General features: G+C 42.8%; 2 protein-coding genes across 3 annotated transcripts; both read right to left on the bottom strand.

Annotated features, from left to right (window-relative positions):
* Nucleotides 1-968: 968 nt before the first annotated feature.
* akap17a (A kinase (PRKA) anchor protein 17A) lies at nt 969-10,362 on the bottom strand. Of its 2 annotated transcripts, none has more exons than XM_053440098.1 (7): nt 10,267-10,362; nt 7,621-7,968; nt 7,061-7,279; nt 6,688-6,900; nt 5,179-5,327; nt 4,640-4,880; nt 969-3,940 (listed from the first exon to the last, which is right to left on the bottom strand). In XM_053440098.1, the coding sequence occupies exons 1-7, from the start codon at nt 10,312-10,314 to the stop codon at nt 3,056-3,058; spliced, it is 2,103 nt and encodes a 700-aa protein (XP_053296073.1). In that variant the 5' UTR covers nt 10,315-10,362; the 3' UTR covers nt 969-3,055. The 2 variants fall into 2 exon arrangements, with proteins under 2 accessions (XP_053296073.1, XP_053296074.1); XM_053440099.1 differs by lacking the exon at nt 10,267-10,362 and adding an exon at nt 8,911-9,041.
* A 4,274-nt stretch (nt 10,363-14,636) lies between these two features.
* sowahca (sosondowah ankyrin repeat domain family Ca) lies at nt 14,637-19,096 on the bottom strand. Its single transcript, XM_053440404.1, has 4 exons — nt 18,745-19,096; nt 17,719-18,104; nt 16,372-16,761; nt 14,637-15,098 (listed from the first exon to the last, which is right to left on the bottom strand). The coding sequence occupies exons 1-4, from the start codon at nt 19,094-19,096 to the stop codon at nt 14,637-14,639; spliced, it is 1,590 nt and encodes a 529-aa protein (XP_053296379.1).
* Between the last annotated feature and the right edge of the window lie 725 nt (nt 19,097-19,821).

The raw sequence follows: 19,821 nt of genomic DNA, 5'->3' as shown, positions 1-19,821 counted from the left end.
GCACTTTCGCTGAGAGACTAATGGTAGAATCACATCTAATGATACAGCCTGCTGCGTCACCAGCCTTGATGAGATTATATAGACATTAATCACCGTGACTACTAATTATTCATCCACACTCTTCATTAGAGCAGCGTCGTACAGACAAGATACAGATATGACAGCTGGAGTCGTCACTTTGGTCCCTCACATAAGACCTAGGGGAGCTAAATTCACATGATGTATATAGATAAAGATATACAGAGAAGAGACCCTGGTTCCAACAGCATTAAACTATAGAAACTCTAAATGAATCCAAGAGTCCAGGAGAACATTAGTACTAAATTTCAAAGGTTACTCAAGAGGCAAATAGGGGTTTTGTGGGGTCATAGTGAACTTGACCTTTGACCAAATTCTAATCCAGTCACTTTTGAGGCCAAATCTGCATTTTCAACCAAAGTAAATGGAAAGGAATGTTTGCTAACGCAGTGATTCCTTCAGCCTGTTGTCTGTGATTCCATCTCAGTCTAAAGAGAAGAAACGATTATGTAAATGAGTCCTCTGATGTGTGACAAAGTGCCAGGTGGCGGGATTACCACGCATCATCATTTCTGCCATACTGGAAAATCCTGGAGGAAATTGACTATTATCAGTCATGCTGATGCTGCTGAAGTAAATGTTTGTGCCAGATATAATGCTGTTCCCAATACATCACGTTCAGAAGAACAACCACCAAATTTAAATCAGTTATGGGCGGGTTTTTTTTATCAACTTCCCAAGAAGGGGAGGGATAAATGCACCCATGAAGGCCCGACAGTCGCCGACATGGAAGCATAAGAACTCACATGCGTATTTGACAAATTATTCAAATGTTGAGTAGAGAAAAGAGATTTCAGAAACTGAATATTTTAACAATTGATATTTCAAAGCTTCTTATGACAGAGACAAAATGCACACATTTTTAAGAAAAGTACATCTTCATTCAAAAGTTGTCAGGTTGGATTTTTTATTATAACCACATGTATGCAAGACATTCGGTAGTGGCTCATGAGCATATACACATCAGAAATGGGATTTTCTATCACAAGTCACTGTGTCAAAGTACAAATGTCATCAAAAGGGAGACGGACTTCTCGTAATGTAATGTGACAAAAGTGAGACTGACTTCTCCCGCCCTCAAATCCAGTTTCAAGAAAAGTCTGTACAGCGACTAGAGCAAAAGAATCGTATCCAGTATTAGAATGTGGGCATAAGAGCAGGAGTTACATCCCAACATCTCATTTGTACTGAGCTGGTTTGACCTGAATCCCAGAGGCTGGTTTCCTAAAAAAATGAAAATCAAAAAAAGCTTTGTTCTGAACCTTTAAAAAAACAAAAGAAAAAGTAATGGGCAGCACTTGCATTAAAGATATTTGACCAAGGAAAGAGGGAGTGCACTGCTTCCTGAGTCAGGTTACTTATTAAGATCAAAATTAAAAGCCGTGTCTGAAATTCCCTCCTCATAAAGGACATTCATCCTTTTAGAGGATACATGAAGGCTACAGGCATAATGATGTTTCCTCTTAAAAACAGGGTTTTAAAACTAAAACGATCACTGTCCACACCAGCGTCTAAGCTCCACATCGGTAACCTTCCCTGTCCATATGAACACGTGACCATTCACGCAAAAACAGCATTGTCTCCTTTTTTGCGCATCCGGACTACGACGCAGCCCCAAAGTTTTAAATCTAGGACCGAGGAGTGTGGATGTAGCTTTACCCACATATAATATGGTCACTCAAAATGTCAAAGGGCCATAGGAGATGGAGCACAATATGGTAAATAGGGAGGGAGTTCAGACAAACTGACAAACTCAGAAAACTGAGAAGATCAGTCTTTTTTAATTGAAATTACGTGATTATCAAAAAAGTACGTCCAGGGTTGTAGTTGCGTGTTTATCAACATCGCCACTCCTGATGCCGAAAGCAGCTGAACGCGTCGCAATATCATCAGTTAATCACAGAGGTTCGAGTCTTTCAGCCTCTGGAACCGTCACGCTTGTAAATGAGAAGCTGCCTTTCACTTGAGTCCATCAGTTAACTGGTAAGTCTTCCACACCAGTGGCAGCCACGAGGAACAGATCAGATGCTTCATTCTGTCTTCAAGAAAATCTCTAGCTAAGTTATACATGCACAAAACTGGAGATATAAAAAGGTAATTGGTGTGTATGGAGGATCACTAAATCCAGAGCAGATTTTCAGAGTTGAGTTTTTCGTGTACTTCACAACAAATGACTGGTGAATAACACAAAAATCGTTCACACGCTGCAAAGAGCAACATTCTCATGAAAACCAGAAAGTAAAACTGTTTTTTCTTGTCATTAAACCTCAGGTTGGTTTATCCTGGAAAAACTAGTGAGAGAAGACTAAGACAAGTGCAACCGATAAATCCCCCCCCCCGATCGACGTGCTCATCGAAGCGCTGCCCCATAAACATATGAACATGCAACTGCCGTCAAATGCTAGAAGCAAACTTTTCTGTGACTCTCTGCTTCAGTGGTGTACGTCTCTCCGGCTGAAGAGTGCGGTCATGGCACAGGCATGCAGGTTGGTTTGTGACGCAGAAGTTCTCGAGCCAATCATTTCATTCGGTCCAAATAAAATGATTGGTTTAATTGTCCTGTGAGGGCCCTGGACACCTTCTTTTTTCCTTTTTGGACAACTGCATCATGGCTATTCGGACGTGAAGAAGATAAAAAGTGTTTCAGAAGCAACTAACTGGCCTGACGTTTAAAGTATGAATATCTGAACAAATTAAATTATCTGCAACAACATGAAATGTGGAGAAAAAAATTACTAAAACAATAAAAGCAGCTACGTAGACTGACTTGCATCTTCCATGCCTTTCACATACAATGGGGCCCGAAATACTTTCAAGTTGTCGAACATTTCTGCGCCCCATTGTATATGGTGTACATACATGATTCTGTTTGACTTATCGAATTTTGTCCTTTCATTATCTGGTGCAGAACCACATTGCTTAACTTACGGACCAAAAATATCTTAAAATATCAAAGACACAGACGACGCCTCTGAGTTTAGCGTCGTCTGGAATCGCTCCTGTCTCTACTGTTGCTGTGTCTCCTGCATCTTCGACTGTTACTTGTGTTGCTGCCCCTTGAACCGGCTCGGCTGTTTCTACGGTGACGGTGTCTGTGACTCCTCCCCTTGCTGTAACTCCTCCCACTACTGCTCCTGCTCCTGTCTCCACTGGAGCTGGTGCTCCTGCCGCTATGGCTACGCTTCCTGCTGCCGTTGTGACTGTAGCTCCTTTTTTGGCGACTGGAGCTCCTCCTGTGACGACTGGAGCTCCTCCTCCTCCTGCTATTGCTTTGGGAGCGCCTGCTCCTCCTCTCCCTACTGCGGGAACTCCTCTCTCTGTGGGAGTGGTCCTGGTCCCTCGCTTGCTCCCTGCCGTACCTGCTCCTTCCCAACTCCTCTTTCTTCTTCTTCTTTCCCTCCTTGCTCTTCTTCTTCTTCTTGTCCTGCGCTCCTCTTTTCTCGTGCATTGATCTGTTTTTCCCTAAAACATGGGCGTGCTCATTTGATTTGGACACACGTTTCTCTTTGCCCTCAGCTGCCTTTCCTCCGTTCACCCGCTCCAGAGCCCCCAACATCGCATCAGTGCCGCCAGGAGCAGAGACCTCCTCGGACGGTACAGGGCCGTCCTGGTCCTGCGTGCCTGGAGGTCTCTTCTTCAACATGTTGCAAAGCAGTTTCTCCCTTAGCTCCTTCTCTCTACGCTGGAGCTCCAGTGCTCGCTGCTTCTCCACCTCCACCCTGCGAAGCTCCTCCTCTTGCTTGCGTCTGCACGCTTCCAGCTTCTGAAGTCGGGCTAATTCCTCCTTCTGCTGAGCCTGCTCCTGCCTTTCCTGTTCCTCGCGTTCAGCCCTCTCTTTCTCCTGCTGCTGCTGCTTCAGGGCCTGAGGAGGAGGAGGAGGAGGAGGAAACAATGTAGGTACAGATAAGAAAAAAACAATAATATTAAAAGGTTTTTTATTTTATTTATTATTCTCTGAGTGAAACTGGTCACACTACATTTTGTGTCCACTGAAGATTGGACTTCATCAATATTTGTGTTTGCATTGTGGCTTGGCTCCCTCTTCACAACAATGGTTCTGGTACAACAACATCTAACAGTGACCCTCCATCTTCCCCTCACTCGAGAACAAGACCCTGAGATACTTGAACTCTTTCACTTGCTGCCCAAAGTTCTTCTGCTGTCAAACAGCTAACCAGGTACTGTCCAAAGTTATCAAACCAACCGACCAGCACTAACAAAGCTCACCAAGTAACACAATTTGTTAAACTACAGATTTAAGATGACATAAGAGGTTGTGTGATATCAATGTTCTCATCTAACTCGCCAGAGGAAACCAAACAAGAACTTTTCTTAAATTGCTCCTTTTGTAATGCGAACTCTCTAGTACTGAACAGTAATGAGTCTAGCAAAGTTTAAAATGGTTAAGCTTAATATACAGTTCTCTCACATTTGGTTAAAATATTTTTGTATAAATAAATCACAGTACTGCTCATACAATCAGAAGTGTATTACTTGTACTAGATGGGGTACATGTGTATACCCATTTGGAGTTGTTTTTGTGTGTGTGTGCCTGCCGTACCTTGGACTTGGCCAGCAACTCAGCAATAAGCCGTATAGATTCCAGGTTGCGCTGAGCCAGCAGGAGCCTCCTCTCCTCCATCGCAATCCTCATCTGCAGCTTCTTCTGCTCCTCCTCCTGCTGACGCCTCATCTTCTTCACGTTCCGCTTCTGCTCCTTCTCCTGAAACTTCTGCTCTCGCTTCCGCAGCCTCTCGTCCTTCCTCTTCTCCTTCTCCTCTTCTTCCTGCTCCTTGTGTTTCCTAAAAAGGTCAGTTGGGCATTTGTGAGTATCTGTTGGTATAGTGCGCAATCTTTTTTGCTCTTACTCCTGCATTATTTTTCTCAGGAGCACAGAATTGTTATTTCAAATCCAGCTATAATAATCCATTTGTGTTCCTAAACACTTATAAACAAATACTATAACTTATAATATAATAGCTAAGGTGAATTATGTTAGATCACCAACTATTTTAGATTATCGTTTTACACATTTACATGAATATTCTGTTGCTCTTTTTTTTACATTTTCCCGAGTTTCTCTTCCGTCCTCCATCATACCTCTCCTCCTCCTTACGACGCTCCTCCTCCTCCTTCTCCCGTCGTTTCTGCTCCTCTCTCTGCCGCTCCAGCTCCTGCAGCTTCATCCTCTCCAGGTTTCTCCTCTTCAGAGCTAACTCACTCAGGTGCTTGCTGGTGTCGAAGGTCACCTGGAGAAGAAACAAAAAGACACATAGTATTTCTACCATGAACAAGTTGCAAAGTGCAAGATCATTTTAGTTTTCTTGAGAAGAAACCAATCCGTGTTTGAATGTCTATTGACTTTTAATAAATCTGTTGTTGTGATGTGGTAAACATGATGTAGCTAATTTCACTCTGTCCAGTAAAACTCTGTCTTGTCACAGTGAAGACTAAAACACTTTGAGTAAGTCAGATTCGACTCCCTCATGTTTCCTAGAAATGGCTCCTCAAGGTTTCAGCACCTCTGACATGGCAGATCATTCCCTCCAGTGAAGAACAGATGGCAGGAAATGTTGACCGTAGTATCATGTTTGATAATCTAACGATTGCTGATTGTCACCATGTTTTTGGTAAAACTGACTTGGCACAACACTGATTAGTCTAGATTATGTCATATGCAAGATCTTCTAATTCTGTACTTAACAACAGAACTTAAAACATCTTATTATCTCTCTCATTTCTTTGATACAGATCCTACTTCTACCCTGATTGGGACTCACAGTGAGGCTTTACTCTGAGGATTAAGAGACCATGCTGTCCCCTACTCTCATTACGTTGCTTGTAACCACGATGCAGATTTAGTTCTCATTCCACTGAAAGGTCTTAGGGCTGCTATTTAATTCTAAACAACGCAAGCTCATTGCAAAATTTCAGCAGTTGCAATTTACCTACATGGATGTGGGCGAGGAGCTGCAGGTATGAAATTAGATAAAATCCAGGGAAGCCATATTGAGAAACACATTAGTGAGTTTATGAGCTGATCAGATAGTGGTTTATGACATTATGAGGAATGATCTAATAAGTGTGGAACGTCAGGGACAATCAATTTGTCCTCGTCGCCACAGTGGAGATTACGTTTTAGTTCTTCTAAAGTTATCTTTCAGAAATATAGTTAACAAGTCTCCATTTTGTTGGTTGAACATGTCATGGTATAATATGAGTCATTTTAGACATCGCTCATTTTCTTATTCTTATGGTCGACCTGTTTGACTGGAGCTCTCTGTGTTGGCCTCGGCGCCTGGCTGTTTACTGACGAGGATGATGAGGATTTGATGTTGATTCAGTGAAAAACGTTGTAGCTGTTTCTTTAAGATGTTAATTAAAGCACTAAACCCTTCACGCAACTTCAAATGCATCAGAAAATGAGGCTGCACGCAGTGGAATCTAACGTTAAATTACTCACTCATTAAGAGCTCTAAAGTCACTGAGCCTTTTCTTGTTAAATGACCAGTGGAATCGGTATCACCGCTATTGTCACAAGTTCATTAACTGACGTGAAAATGTCTAATGGAAAGTGCAGAGCTATAAATCTACATAGGGTTGCAGTACCTTGATGTTACAAGCCACCGCCTTCCCATCGTCTCCTTTGAGCATCAGCTTCATGCCGCGCAGAGTGTCCATGGCCTTGGTGAAGCCGGAATATTCCTGGTACTGAACGTAAGCCATGAAATTCAGGTGACCCCCGAAGCTGAATGTATTGAAGTTCTTGTCCAGCATTTCCTCTCTGTATGGGTCCAGCATGGGGATGTCAACATGTCGCACCTACAATCAACAAGAATCAAGTTCATAATCTAACTAAATACATTGGAGATGATTTACAATATTTCGAAAAGTCTAACTGCCTCCGACATTAACTTAGTTCCAACAGACAAATAAGATAACGTGAGTTGTAAAAAGCAAAAAACAGTAAACAATGTACCACCTTGCCAAAAGTCTCAAAGACAGAAATGAGGACCTCTTCAGAGGGCCGGTCGGGAAACTGACTGTCCTTCTTGTTGAACCAGCGGCAAGGAAGCCCCTCCAGGTGGATGGTGTCAGGTCTCTCTCCCGGCATCGTCTCATTCATGTCCTTGGCGTCGCGGAAAAATGAATCCCAGTCGTGACGTGTGGGGAAGTCCACCTTATTCTCTACTGCGCGAACCTGAGGAAAGGAGGGGGGGGAAGCACAGCTGTAAATTCAGCTGCCAGATTTCAAGGGAAACCTAGTTAAATCCAATTCAGTGAATTCATCAACCCTGTAATAAACCATGGCTTGAATAAAATAACAGTGCATTTAGAGGCTTTAGTTTGTGGCACTGTTTGATTGTATTGTTTTATACTGGGAGGTGTTTCTAACACGCAAAAATGAAAAAAAGTATGATGGTGATAAGAGCTGACACCGGTGTCGGCTGTACCACCTCTCCCCTGAATAATGCAGAGGATATGTCGCTGTTGTGAACCTCCCGCTGCATTGTGCATGTGTGAAAGTTAACTGTGACTTACCTTCAGCACATCAGTAAATCCACTGAGTTTGATGCACTTCACATCCAGACGGCTCAACAGGCTCTTGACCACCGTCTTGTTCTCCACCTCTCCCTCAAAGCGGATGAAGTCCATGGTGCTCTTGGAAATTCGGAGGGCTGAGAACTGCTCCGGAGCCACCATCGCCTTCACCCTCTCCATTACCTCCCAGTTGGAGATGCTCTTGCCTGGAAGCTTGAGCTGGGGCAGTGCCACACTGACGGTAATTTTGGCAATGGGCTTGAGGTACAGGTTGTATTCAGTAGAGAGGCACAACGCCTCTGTAGTATCATGGACGATGGTCGTCATAGTTGCAGATGGGTGGGGAACCTGCAGGAAGTTTGGAGACAATCAGAACTGTTAGCACATAGTAACATTTTAGTGCTTTTCCATTCCAATATATTAAAAACAGGGACAGTGTTTAGACTGGTGTTAACATATGTCCTGAGAGATCTGAGGTCAGCCTCAAGTACAGGCCTGAACACAGGAAAATGCATCCACAACACAGGATATCAAATCCCATAGATAACACAGTGCAGCACAAATTGCCACCGTTTGTGACCGCGACCAGCAACAACCACTATTCGTCCACCATTATCGACTTTGGTTTTTCAGCTGTAAATCCGTTTGCATTGTGAATTTGACAGCTGAACATCCCAATATAGACCTACAGCCCGCTTTTCAAACACTCATGCCACGCACATAGTTATAATAGAAGATTCCCTCTGCACACTTTCAATACGAGATTATCCAAATGAATCACCTTACACAAAACAATGCATGAACTTCTCTAAGTAACCTGTTAACTGTATTCTTATTATTCATAGTAAGGCAACGAAGTGTATGTGTGTATGGGGCACATGTCAGACACCAGGGCTTCTCGAAATGGTTTTGTGATGCACAAAAATATAAATAAAAAAGGTTAAACAATACGTAATACGATGCGAAACCAAAAGGTGGCAGATCAGTAAAAACATCAACTAGCTTCCACGATTTTCACAAACTGTCCATCTCCCGTGTGTTTTTAGCTAAAAATCAAATCTATCGTCGGGGATATGTCCAGATCATTTTCGCGGTGTAAGTTTAAAGTTTGAGCTTTTTAACGACGTCCGACTTCTTCTACGTGACGGTAAAAACAATAAAATTAAAAAACATGGCTGTTGGAAACCATTACTGAAACACGCTCCTTCGGGCCCTGGACGCCATCACCGTTAGCCGCCTACACATCCAGTTCAATTCGCGGCGCAGACACAGAACCACACATTCACTTACAGACATGGCGAAGATGGAGGTCCACTGTGGAGACCACGACCCTTTAAAATGTTGAACAAAGACCAACGAGGTCCGACGCGTCTCCTCTACGCGGCAGCCAGCTACTTCCGTGTTTATTAAACCGGCCCGGTCACGTGACCACCGCAAAGTCACATGACACTGCAGCGTTTTTTTTCAGTTGTAGACTTTACGTATTCGTCTATTTTTTTTAGCTTTACTTACATGTGAGCACAAGATAAACAGACACACAATGAAATCATAAATAAATAAATGGACGAGGTAAAGAATGATCTTTGATGAAAAACAAGAATGTTTATTAAAAGAAATCTACAAGTATTTATTTGTTGAACATGGCTTATAACGCCACCTAGTGTTTCAAACATAGACTGTATATATAAACCGTATTGGACTTTGAGGGGCTAGTGCTTAATGTAAGACAAGTAACAAATGTGAACCATAGCTTAAATTTGTTGAGTCTTAATAGAGACCCAACAAAAACAAAAATAGATAAGATTAGATTCAAATTTATTGTCATTGCACAGTACAAGTACGTATACAAGGAAATGCAGTTTAGCATCTAACCAGATTGAAAAATAAAATCAATGGTTATAACAACGTTTAAAATTATCCATAGTATCTGTTTTCTCTGATATATCAGCAGAATCTATTTCATATTTTCAGTCACTTACCTATCATTTAAATCCAATTTATGTCTGAAATAAACTGATTGTTGTACATTTCATTCCCTGAATTGCATTTAACATCGATACAATTAACATTGACATTGTAATAATTTAACATAGTAAAACCATGACAACAGGTGAAGTGGATCGATGTTTTAAAGTGAACAGCGGGGCAGATGTAGGGTCAGTCTGTTATTTCTTGCATTAAACAAAACTGTGTGGACTTCACTGTTCTTTATTGGATCCCAAACAGTTTTCATTTCAAGATCATTAATACATGAACTTCATTCTCTGATCACCTCTGAGCTCATGATCTAACAACGCGTTAGCACAGCGCAGGTTCTGACAGGTCTCTGACTCAGCTTCACATCAGAGGTGACACAGAGGAGAACGTGACTCCATGTCTCTTCTCGTGATGGTCAGACTGGAAAACACTTCAGAGCTCGTGAACACGAACACAGGGAGAAACAGCGTCAGCTTCGGTCCCGACGCGTCTGAACCCCAATGTCTGTTTATGTGTATAACGGGACTCTCGAACTGTCGGTTACTCGTCCAATCCAATCCAATGGCTCTGTAAACCGAATATTAACCACACGACTATTTCCTCTCAACACGTTCTACAGCGACAAATTAAGTGTATTGATTTTAGAAATATCAGAATAGGTTGACTTACTTCAGCCCAGTAAATCCATGGATGAGAGACTGGATGCAGCTTCCGCATTCAGTGAACTTTGACTTCGGGAGAAGCAGCAATGTAGCGGTGTCATTTTAGAACAGCGAGACCATGTGGTATTATCAAGACACAACATGTACAGGGAAAACATGGTCTCATAATAAATCCATGTGAGGGGGAAATAATAACACAAATAATAATAATATTTATTATTACTGTGAGGATCTTGGCATCTGGTTTGATAATAATATTAGTTTAGAGAAGCACACCACTAAGCTTGTACTGTACAGTATTGTTTTTAACAATAACGAAATGTTTCAAAAACACTACCTTTATTTAAAAGAACAGAACATGAAAAACCAGCAGAGGCTGAATTCTGTTCATAGACACAAATTAACATTCAACAGTGCACATTTGTAAATAGCCTGATGCCCATTGGACACTGTTGGTCACAAGTTACACTTTGTACGAATGCCATGGTCACTGTGGTTACCAGCATGTTGTGAGAGATGCAGAGAGATTGGGCAAATAAGTTGGCACAGTTTCCCTGAATAGATGGCACAGGAATTTACATAACAGTCGTCACTCCCCTCCCTATGTATGTAGGTCAGTAGCTGCTGCTCTGTAGTGACTGACCCAGTGCAGTAGATCAGTACTTGCAGTACGCCGGTGTGGCTGCTTGTCTCTGTGAAGCACTTTGAATTCCCTTGTGCCTCTTCACTCTGTGCTGATCAGTAGTCATCTGACGGAAAAGGTTCTCCATCCTGCAACGCTATACTTGCAGAGTGTAAAATCATCCGTTCAGGGACCTTGACAAATCTTATTTTCTCACGTTAAAAATTAAAGGATAAAATGCCCATCAGAGGAACATACTCTACCCGCTTTACATTGACACAGGCCACACATTTGTCATAAAGACCATTTATATGTATTCCTACTTTTATATGGTTGATTTAAAGTGGAGTTGAGTCAGAGAGATGGAAGATCATCATTGTTACAGGAGGATTGTCAGAGCTGTAGTTATCTAATCACAAGTGGTACTGAGTGCAGAGACTGGAAATATTCCATATCCCTCCCCGCCCCTTACACATATGTAGTGTCCACTGCTTTTTTGCATTTATGCCTCTTATGACCTCCGTAAAGGAGGTTATGTGGTCATCTGTCATTTATGTTTATTAGCAGGATTACACAAAAAGACACTCAACCAATTTCTGTTAAATGTTATGGAGGGGTGGTGCATGACTCAACAAAGAACCCACTCAATGCTGGTGAGGAATCCAAATCACTTTCTTTCACATTGCAAGCCCAGGCCTTTTTCGACACTTCCCTTGAATTCTCAGACAAAAAAACAGACATGTTTATGGGACTGATATTTATGACTGTGTGCAATTTGGTGCAGATCCAAATAACAATCTGGCTCTGGTGAATTTAAATGTGGTTAAATTAGGGGAGTGTTGGGCCTTGGTGTGGGGGGGGGTTGCGCTCTAATGAGTGTCATTCTAATTTTCGAGACAGCAGGCTCAGCCACATGGCTAGTAGGAATGTCGCTTCTTCTTGTGCTCAATATGCAGAATATTTATGGAAAAAACTGATACCTGCAGTTTAAAATGTGAATTGAACTAAATGTCACGTTTTACATTCGAACCCATTTTGACCCAAACCACTGTAGATATAAAGGTCAGCATTTTCAATGTGGAGTCCCTGGAACAGTAGAAGTGTAAATACACACACACACACACACACACACACACACACACACACACACACACACACACACACACACACACACACACACACACACACACACACACACACACACACACACACACACACACACACACAACAGACAGGTGCATGAATGGGGACTGGCTGTGAACATATTGCATCCAGCGTCTCATGGGAAGCCTGTGGACAGGAAGCAGAGGATATGCTGTAAATGCTGGACTAAAGCTGGCACAGCGGGTCACCACATCATCAATTATTCAGCATCACCAGACAAGGACAATCCCTGTGGTGTCAGCAGGGACGGACAGATGAAGTAGCATGCAGGGCTTTACGGCTTTTTGGTTGGATGACACTCCAGCATTCATGATTGTTGTGACATTAAAACGACCAATGATCAATATCTGCCCTCAAGCAGTGTTCTAATTCCGTGATTTAACTGAGGAGAGCAGCGAGTGTGGTTTTTGAGCAAATGATTATTGCTTTGACATATTTAAGAAAGAGACATGAAGATAAAAAAAAGACATAACAACTTCACAGTTTTCCACTTTGATGACACAATGAATTAGAGACAGACATAACCAATGCACAGAATTTACATTTCCCATATTCATGCACCTGAAACTTGCAATATCAAAGTACATCTGTGTAATAACGTTTTCAACATCAAAAGAGTCAGACATAACATTTACTGTTATCCGAGTACAAAGCTACAAATCTGCTACAAAGGGAACAGTCGTGAAATCTAGGATGTTTCACTGAGAAAGAAAAATTTCACATATTCAGGGAAAATGGTTAAAAAAAGTCAATGTGCTCCTCGGTTAAACACATGTAACATATTCAAGTCTAGACTCCTTAATATTCACAGAGGACACAGACGTGGTTAATGAGAAAATGCAATGTCAGACTAACACACATAGGGACAATGTAGACTTTATATTCAATATCATGCAATGCAGGTTGTGTGTTTGCATATTTAGTGTTAAACTGATCAGTGTCACGCAAGGTGTTTAAGTCTGTGGTCGTCTGGACCTTTAACCTGAACTGATTATCATTTATATTATGTGTCTATATACCGGGGATTGGTCAAGTTGAAATTCTGCATGAAATAGTGAAACTGGGCCAATCTTTCCTCCACCGCGGAGGTTACGGTTTGTCAGCATGTGTTTATTTGTTTGTGACCAGGATTACGGAAAAAGTCCTCAACCGATTTCCAAGAACTTTTGTTGAGGGGCGGGTCATTGTCAAATGAATACACCAATCAATTTTGGTGTGGATCAGCATCAAGAGATGGATACAGGATTTTTTTCCATCCTATTTAACATTTCAAGATATTTTCAAATTTATTTTTTTCAAGGGGACTGTTGGGCCCTGGGAGACGTCAGCACTCTTCAGTGTGCCATTGTAGTTGTGAATATTCTTTGACTGAAAATAGTCAAATAAGCAGAATAAATGTATGAAAACACTGTAAAATACTGCAAATGACCACCAGGGACCCGTAACACTTTAACCCAGCCCCCTAAAAAAGTCAAATAACAATAAATTTAAACCCGACTCTGAGTAATTGAGGTTCATCATGGTCAGTAGAAAAAGGTATAGAAACATTGTTAGCACCCACTGAGCTTCCACCCTTTGAAACAACTGTAGTGTGTAACTGATCAGCGCCTTTATAAAAATAACTGGATCCAACTGAAGCCATGACAGCCTGGAAATAGTCCCCAAGTATCGATCAACAGAAGTTAAGGTAAAGAAATATTTCAGTCTCATGTGTACTTATAGATCCAGCAGATTGCAGCCGAATTGGATCACCCAATTCTATAGGATATCAACTATAAATGTAAATATGAAGTAGGACCAAAAACAGTTGCCATGATTTCAGTTGAAGGGATTTTGTCCAGTTATTGCATGCTATCTTCAAAGTGACAAGTGCAAACAAGATGACTGGACACACAATAATTATGTTGTTACAACTGTTTGAATATTAAAATCTGCTACTTTGAATGAAAGAAAAAACATTCACTTGAATATACTTTAAAAAAAATCCAGCACCGTCCAATCAGAGGAGGTTGAAATATAGAAAATGAGCTCTAGAAATATATTAATTTACTCTGCAATCAAAAAAACTGGATTGTGGATAAAACCGTGTGGCATCAAACCGAGTGCTATTCTCAAATCCCTCTCCACTGTGACTCAAATCATAAATGTAGACGCAGTACAAATCCTGCCCGCTGCTTGTGAATGTGTGTGAAGGTTGTTGCATGAAAGGTATTAGACAAAAAAACAAACTTGTGTAATATTTGCTACCAGCTCTAAATAAGAGCCTAAAAATTATAGAAAACACCACTAATGCAAAAATCAAAGATTCACAGAGCTTTAACTTAGTTTGTGTCATGATTAAAAAAAAAGTTTTTAGTGGTCAACATAAATCTAACAACTGCAATAGGAACAAAAATAAGTTATATATATTTCTTTGAAAAAATATTAGATTATTCTTTTAAAAACGTATAATAAAAAGACTTTAAAAAGAGCTTGACACTGTATTAGGATGTGTCATTTAAATTTTGGTGACATCCGGTCTGACTTACCAGATTGTAAACTTTATCCTGTGAATCAAAACGTGTCAAACTGGATTAAAAATTGTGGCAGATTCATCCAAACAGGTTGGACAGTGGTCGGGTGCGGAGGGGAGTGCTGGGCAGCTCCTCCCCTCGCCCCACCTCCCCCGCGTCCCTGAAGGAGGCGCTGTGGATGATCTGAGCCCTGTGGCGCCCTCGGTGCAGCCGGGCGTTCAGCCGGCTCAGAGACGACTTCCTCTGTATGCCCCCTTTAGTCTTCCCGGCCTCCTCCGCCGCCTCGGCCGGGGGGTTCAGCAGCCGCAGCGGGTTCAGGTTGCCCTGGAGGACTCTGACAAACCTCCAGCCACGCCCCCTTCCGCTGCTACTGCCGCCATTCGTGTTTTCACTGTCTGACTCCGCCCCCGGTGAGGTGACCAGTCCCTCCTTGTGCAGGTTGGCGGCCAGCGGTGGGGAGAGGTACTGGATGGCTCGCCTCCCACTGTAGTCTCGAGCCTCGGGGTCGGCCTCCCAGTCTGACAGCAATACGCGAACCACCTGTCCACGGAAATTCAGACACTGGAGTCATGTTACCTGACATTTAAGCACCTTTTGGCTGAGCTTCGTGTTATAGCAGCTGAAATATACATGAAAACACTATTAATCTAGCTTGTTACATTAGGAACATGCTTGATCGTCCTCTCTCACAAAGGCTGTTTTCAGGCTGAGGTCCGGACATTTTCTGGAGTTTGCTTTTCGCATATGAAGAACGCAGCTGGCAATTTTCTGACTCACACTCATCCATAACAATAGGAACATGATCTTCAGACTGTTGTAGAGCATGCATGAGGCCGGACAGGACATTAAATCAGGTCTTTTTGTTTACTGCACGTTGACACTGACGTGTTATCAACAATTCAATCTCATTTTCCTGCTGGATTCTAACATGGGCTCACTCAGACATTATCCAATGTCCGCAGCATCCCGTTTTCAGTGGGGCTGCGTTTTGGATTAAGTGCTCAAAGTGAGCACACCTCCAACAGGGTTAATGCCCTTTCTTACTATGTTTAAGAAAGTGACGAGAATCTGGATCTGAATGTTTTTAAGGCCCGGTCACTCATACGAAAATGCATCAGTGCCGACCCTTCACTTTCCGTTTACTTCCAATCTGTGAGCGCGAGGAGGTGAAACATTTGCTTCCTGTGGCGAGGGAAACTGCGCTGTGGCTTCACATGGAGATCCACTTAAATGAAATTTGACCCAGGATAGTTGCTTCACATTCGTGTATGTGTGAGGGTTCTTCCTTATGTGATGTTCCAACCCTCCACAGAGGTCTAAGGAATACCCCTCGGTAGATTTTTTATGAGACAAACTAACAAACAAACAATAATTTACAACATAACCACCTCTTTGGAGGTAGTAAGTGAATAGAATATGTCACAACAAATTGGGTGTAGCTTCTAGATCAAGTTTTCACTCTTGTCCTTTGTTTGTTTGTTGGTTTGTAAGCAAGATTACACAAAAACAGCTGAATGGATTTTCACGAAACTTGGAGCAGAGTTATTTTAACTTTTCTCAGCTTACCCAGGGAATAACTCGGCACATTAAGGGAGCTGATATCTATGAGTATGGAAAATCTGGTACAGCTTGATTGAATTCAAGGGGACTGTTGGGTATTGGCGGACCAGTATGCTCTACTAGTTTGCTGTGTTTTGAAGACGACCTCTCAGGATTTCAGCTCAAGCAGACAGGGTGTAGCTGCTCATCCGCCGCTTCACCGAGCAGACCTAACACATGACACCCCACTTAATCCACAGCCGCAGCCACCTACCTGTGTGTGTCCGTGCATGGCCGCCAGGTGCAGCGGCGTGTATCCAGCACTCGACCTCACGTTCACATTCACAGGTGTAGCATTCTCCTTGGCGAAGGCCAGCAGCTGGGAGATCAGCTCGGCTTTGCCCTGCTTGGCCGCCCAGTGGAGGCAGGTGAAGCCCGTCACAAAGTCTCTCTTGGCCACGAGGCTGGGCTCGACAGCGAGCAGGGGCTGCAGGCTTTCCCACAGGCCGTCTGAGGCGCACAGCATCCACTCGTGCTCCAGTGGGTCCAGGGTCACCGAGGCACAGTCTTCGTCAGTGGCTGAGGAGAGGATTGATATCGTGTCTCCGTCACTTCTTATTGAGTCCCGGATGCGAGAGCCGCGGTTGATCAGGGACCTCCGGACCTGCAAGGGGAAGAACGCGGGAGATTAAAGTGAAGCACAATTTACATTCATTGTTTTGTGTCACAGCAGATAACACAATAATGTTAATACCTTGCTAAAATGGCTCTGCACAGGATCTCAGTAGAACCATAAACATTCAAGATTATTCAAATTTCCCAGATTTAAGGAAGCAAACACTTTCAAGCACATTGTGTACTGAACATTTGAATTCTTAACAAAATATTATATTTACTGTTAGGAAGTGACTAGTTTATTATACAAAAAACTACTGACAGGATAGAGGTACTTTAGGGGCCAATCAGATTTCATTTGAAGTCAGTGCCCTCCTGGCCCCGCCCTCAGATGGTTACACAAATCTAGATTGCGACACTGTGTCAAATCTCTTGGTTACAGAATTGTTAATTACGTGTCATGCATAACCCTTTTATGATCACACCCCAAATGGTGTTTTCCATGAGCTGGTGAGAGGCTGCGCTTTTTATCATGCTGCTACTCACACAGGGAAATCCTGATAGTCATTTTCAGAGAACAACCCTGCTTGGGTCACATTGTGTCAGTTACATTAGCAACTCGCATAATTCAGATAGTATTTCCTCTTCATGTGTCATTAAGGTTTTGTAGCACACCCAAAAGGTGAAGCACTCGCCATGACATCACTGGCCCAGTATGAACATGGGTTAAAGTTATGCACGACCAAAGCAGAGCAGCAGCCATTTGAAGAGATTGAAGTCTGTATATTTATATAAAAATACTTCCTCCCAAGCTCAAGTTGTTAATCATGTTGACATGTCGACCTGCACCGGATTTGCACCAAAACTTAATGGATTATTCTCTGATCCACAATACGTCCTTCAACCTAGTCTCGTGGTAATCCCTCCAGTAGTTTTTGTGTAAAATTGCTTACAAACCAACCAACAGTCTACTTGGGAGTTTTATTCATGCCAGAGAAACACCTACCTGTGGAGAGCAACTCATCATCAGCTCTATGAAGTTTCTGCGACTTCCCTTGGGCGTGTTGATATCTCCGACGGGGTCCAGCCCCTCCAAGGTGCTGTCCTCTGACAGGCAGCTGGTCAGCATGGCCCTCTGGGAGCCTTTGGAAACCCTCCGTGAGCCTCTCACCTGCTGGCTGAGGGACCACCCGGGGTGAGCCGGGTCCAGGTCTGGCATCCCGATGACCGGAGCCGACTCCCGCCTCCTCCTGTCCCTCAGCTTCACCTCCCCTCTCCCAGCAGACGTCGGGGGGCCTGTGTTCAGCTTCACCTGGGAGGAGGCTGCAGGTTGCTGGTTTCCATTTGACTGTCTGTCATTGTCCAGGTCTGCACCAGGTGGACTGGGAACTCCTGCGAACACAAATGTCTCGGTCACTGTCATTCAGCTCAGATGTGGTTTGTTGATTACATGTACATTGAGGAACAGGGATGCATGAGTTTAGTCATGCTGTTTCTGTTATTATAGGGATGGGCAACAAAATACCCAACATAAGAAATGTATGAATAGGTAAATGTAAAATTTTAACTTAATATCTGTCTCCTAATATCTATTAACTGTAAGAATCTGGTATGTCCGTCACTCTTACATAATTTGACCTTTATCTTGGCAACATTTTGTCCTTTTAGCCCAGTGTTATATTATTATTATCCTGAATTGTTGTAGCTTTTAATGATTGACATTGAAGAGGTCACAATTCAATTAAATCACATTAAATGAACAATGGCAGATTTGCTGCAATTTGGGCCAAAACCAATTCAGAACCAAGGCCAAACCCTGTTATCAAACTTGTTAGTGTCAATCAATTTGCTTCATTGTACAACATTAACAAAGGTAAACAAATACTAAACACATTCATAAGAATATAACCTTGGTTAAATCCTATTTAGGGACCTGCAGCAGCTGATGTAGTGACGTCCTGTAGGAGCGTGAGGAGTAAACAGGATGAGGTAGAACAACACTGACACAAAGGCAGCCTCTCCTCTCCCTCACCTGTTTGGTGCGTGTTGTCAGGGTTGCCGTTCCCACGGTGCTCCGCTGTCTGCGGGATGTTCCCGTTGCACTCCGCCCGCTCGGGTCCGTCCTCACGCATCACCGCCTCCGCGCTGCCCTCCGCGTGCAAACACACGAATTTCACACCGTCCTCCACCTTCACGAAGCCCACGCTGTCCACGACGCGTCTCAGCCCCTCGCGGTCCACCCCTTCCCCCGGCTGGACATCTTCCCCCACCGCCGCCACGGACCGTGATAGGAAATGATCGATCAGCTCCATCTGTTGGACCCTTCCTCCTCTCTCCCTCACGAACTCCTGCACGGCTCGCTCCGTGCACCGCGCCGCCATCATCGCGCCGGACGCAGCGCAGAGATGATGGAGGTTGGGAAAGCTGCTTTTTAAAATGACTCCATGTTCATTCTGCTGTCATTTCACTGAGGTCAGTGACGACAGCATCCTCCTCTCTCCGGCCTCCTCCTCTCCTCCATGCGGGAGCACCAGTGTCAGGCTCCGGTCGATAGGGGGCGCACTTGGCTGAAGCTCATACCCATATATATATATATATATCTATGCTCACACCCACCAAGGGGAAAAACTGTGCTGTGTCCAAGTGCTCCTCGTAAACTCCGACTTCTGACCATTTAAACAATATTTGGAATTATTTTGTTATTTCTTCTTACTAAGTACTTGCTCCTAACTTATTTGTAGGTGTTTTCCTTCTCATATTGTCTAAATAACCCTTTGTGATATGTTTGACAACATTCATGTTGTCTTTGTCTATACACGTGCTCTATGCCTGTGTTTTGTATGAATTTTTTGTGTTTTAATAAAAAAGAGCATTTTACCTGTGGCAAGACATTTGTCGATTTATCTTTGATAAGGTTTTTCTAATATTGCACTTCAACTGGGAAATATTTTTTTTTCATATTTAGCTATTTTTATGATTAAGTTGAATTCTTACTATTTGCACATACTGTGTAATAAACCAGAGTGAGCTTTTGATTAATGTCTTTCAAACCTAAGTAGTCAGAGAAAAATTTGGAATTTCCATATTTCTTTATAATATTTATTACTAT

Source organism: Pleuronectes platessa, chromosome 14 (genome assembly GCF_947347685.1).
Source record: "Pleuronectes platessa chromosome 14, fPlePla1.1, whole genome shotgun sequence".
Taxonomy (NCBI): Eukaryota; Metazoa; Chordata; class Actinopteri; order Pleuronectiformes; family Pleuronectidae; genus Pleuronectes; species Pleuronectes platessa.
Note: the sequence above shows the minus strand (reverse complement) of the source record. Positions and strands in the feature narration are given on the sequence as shown.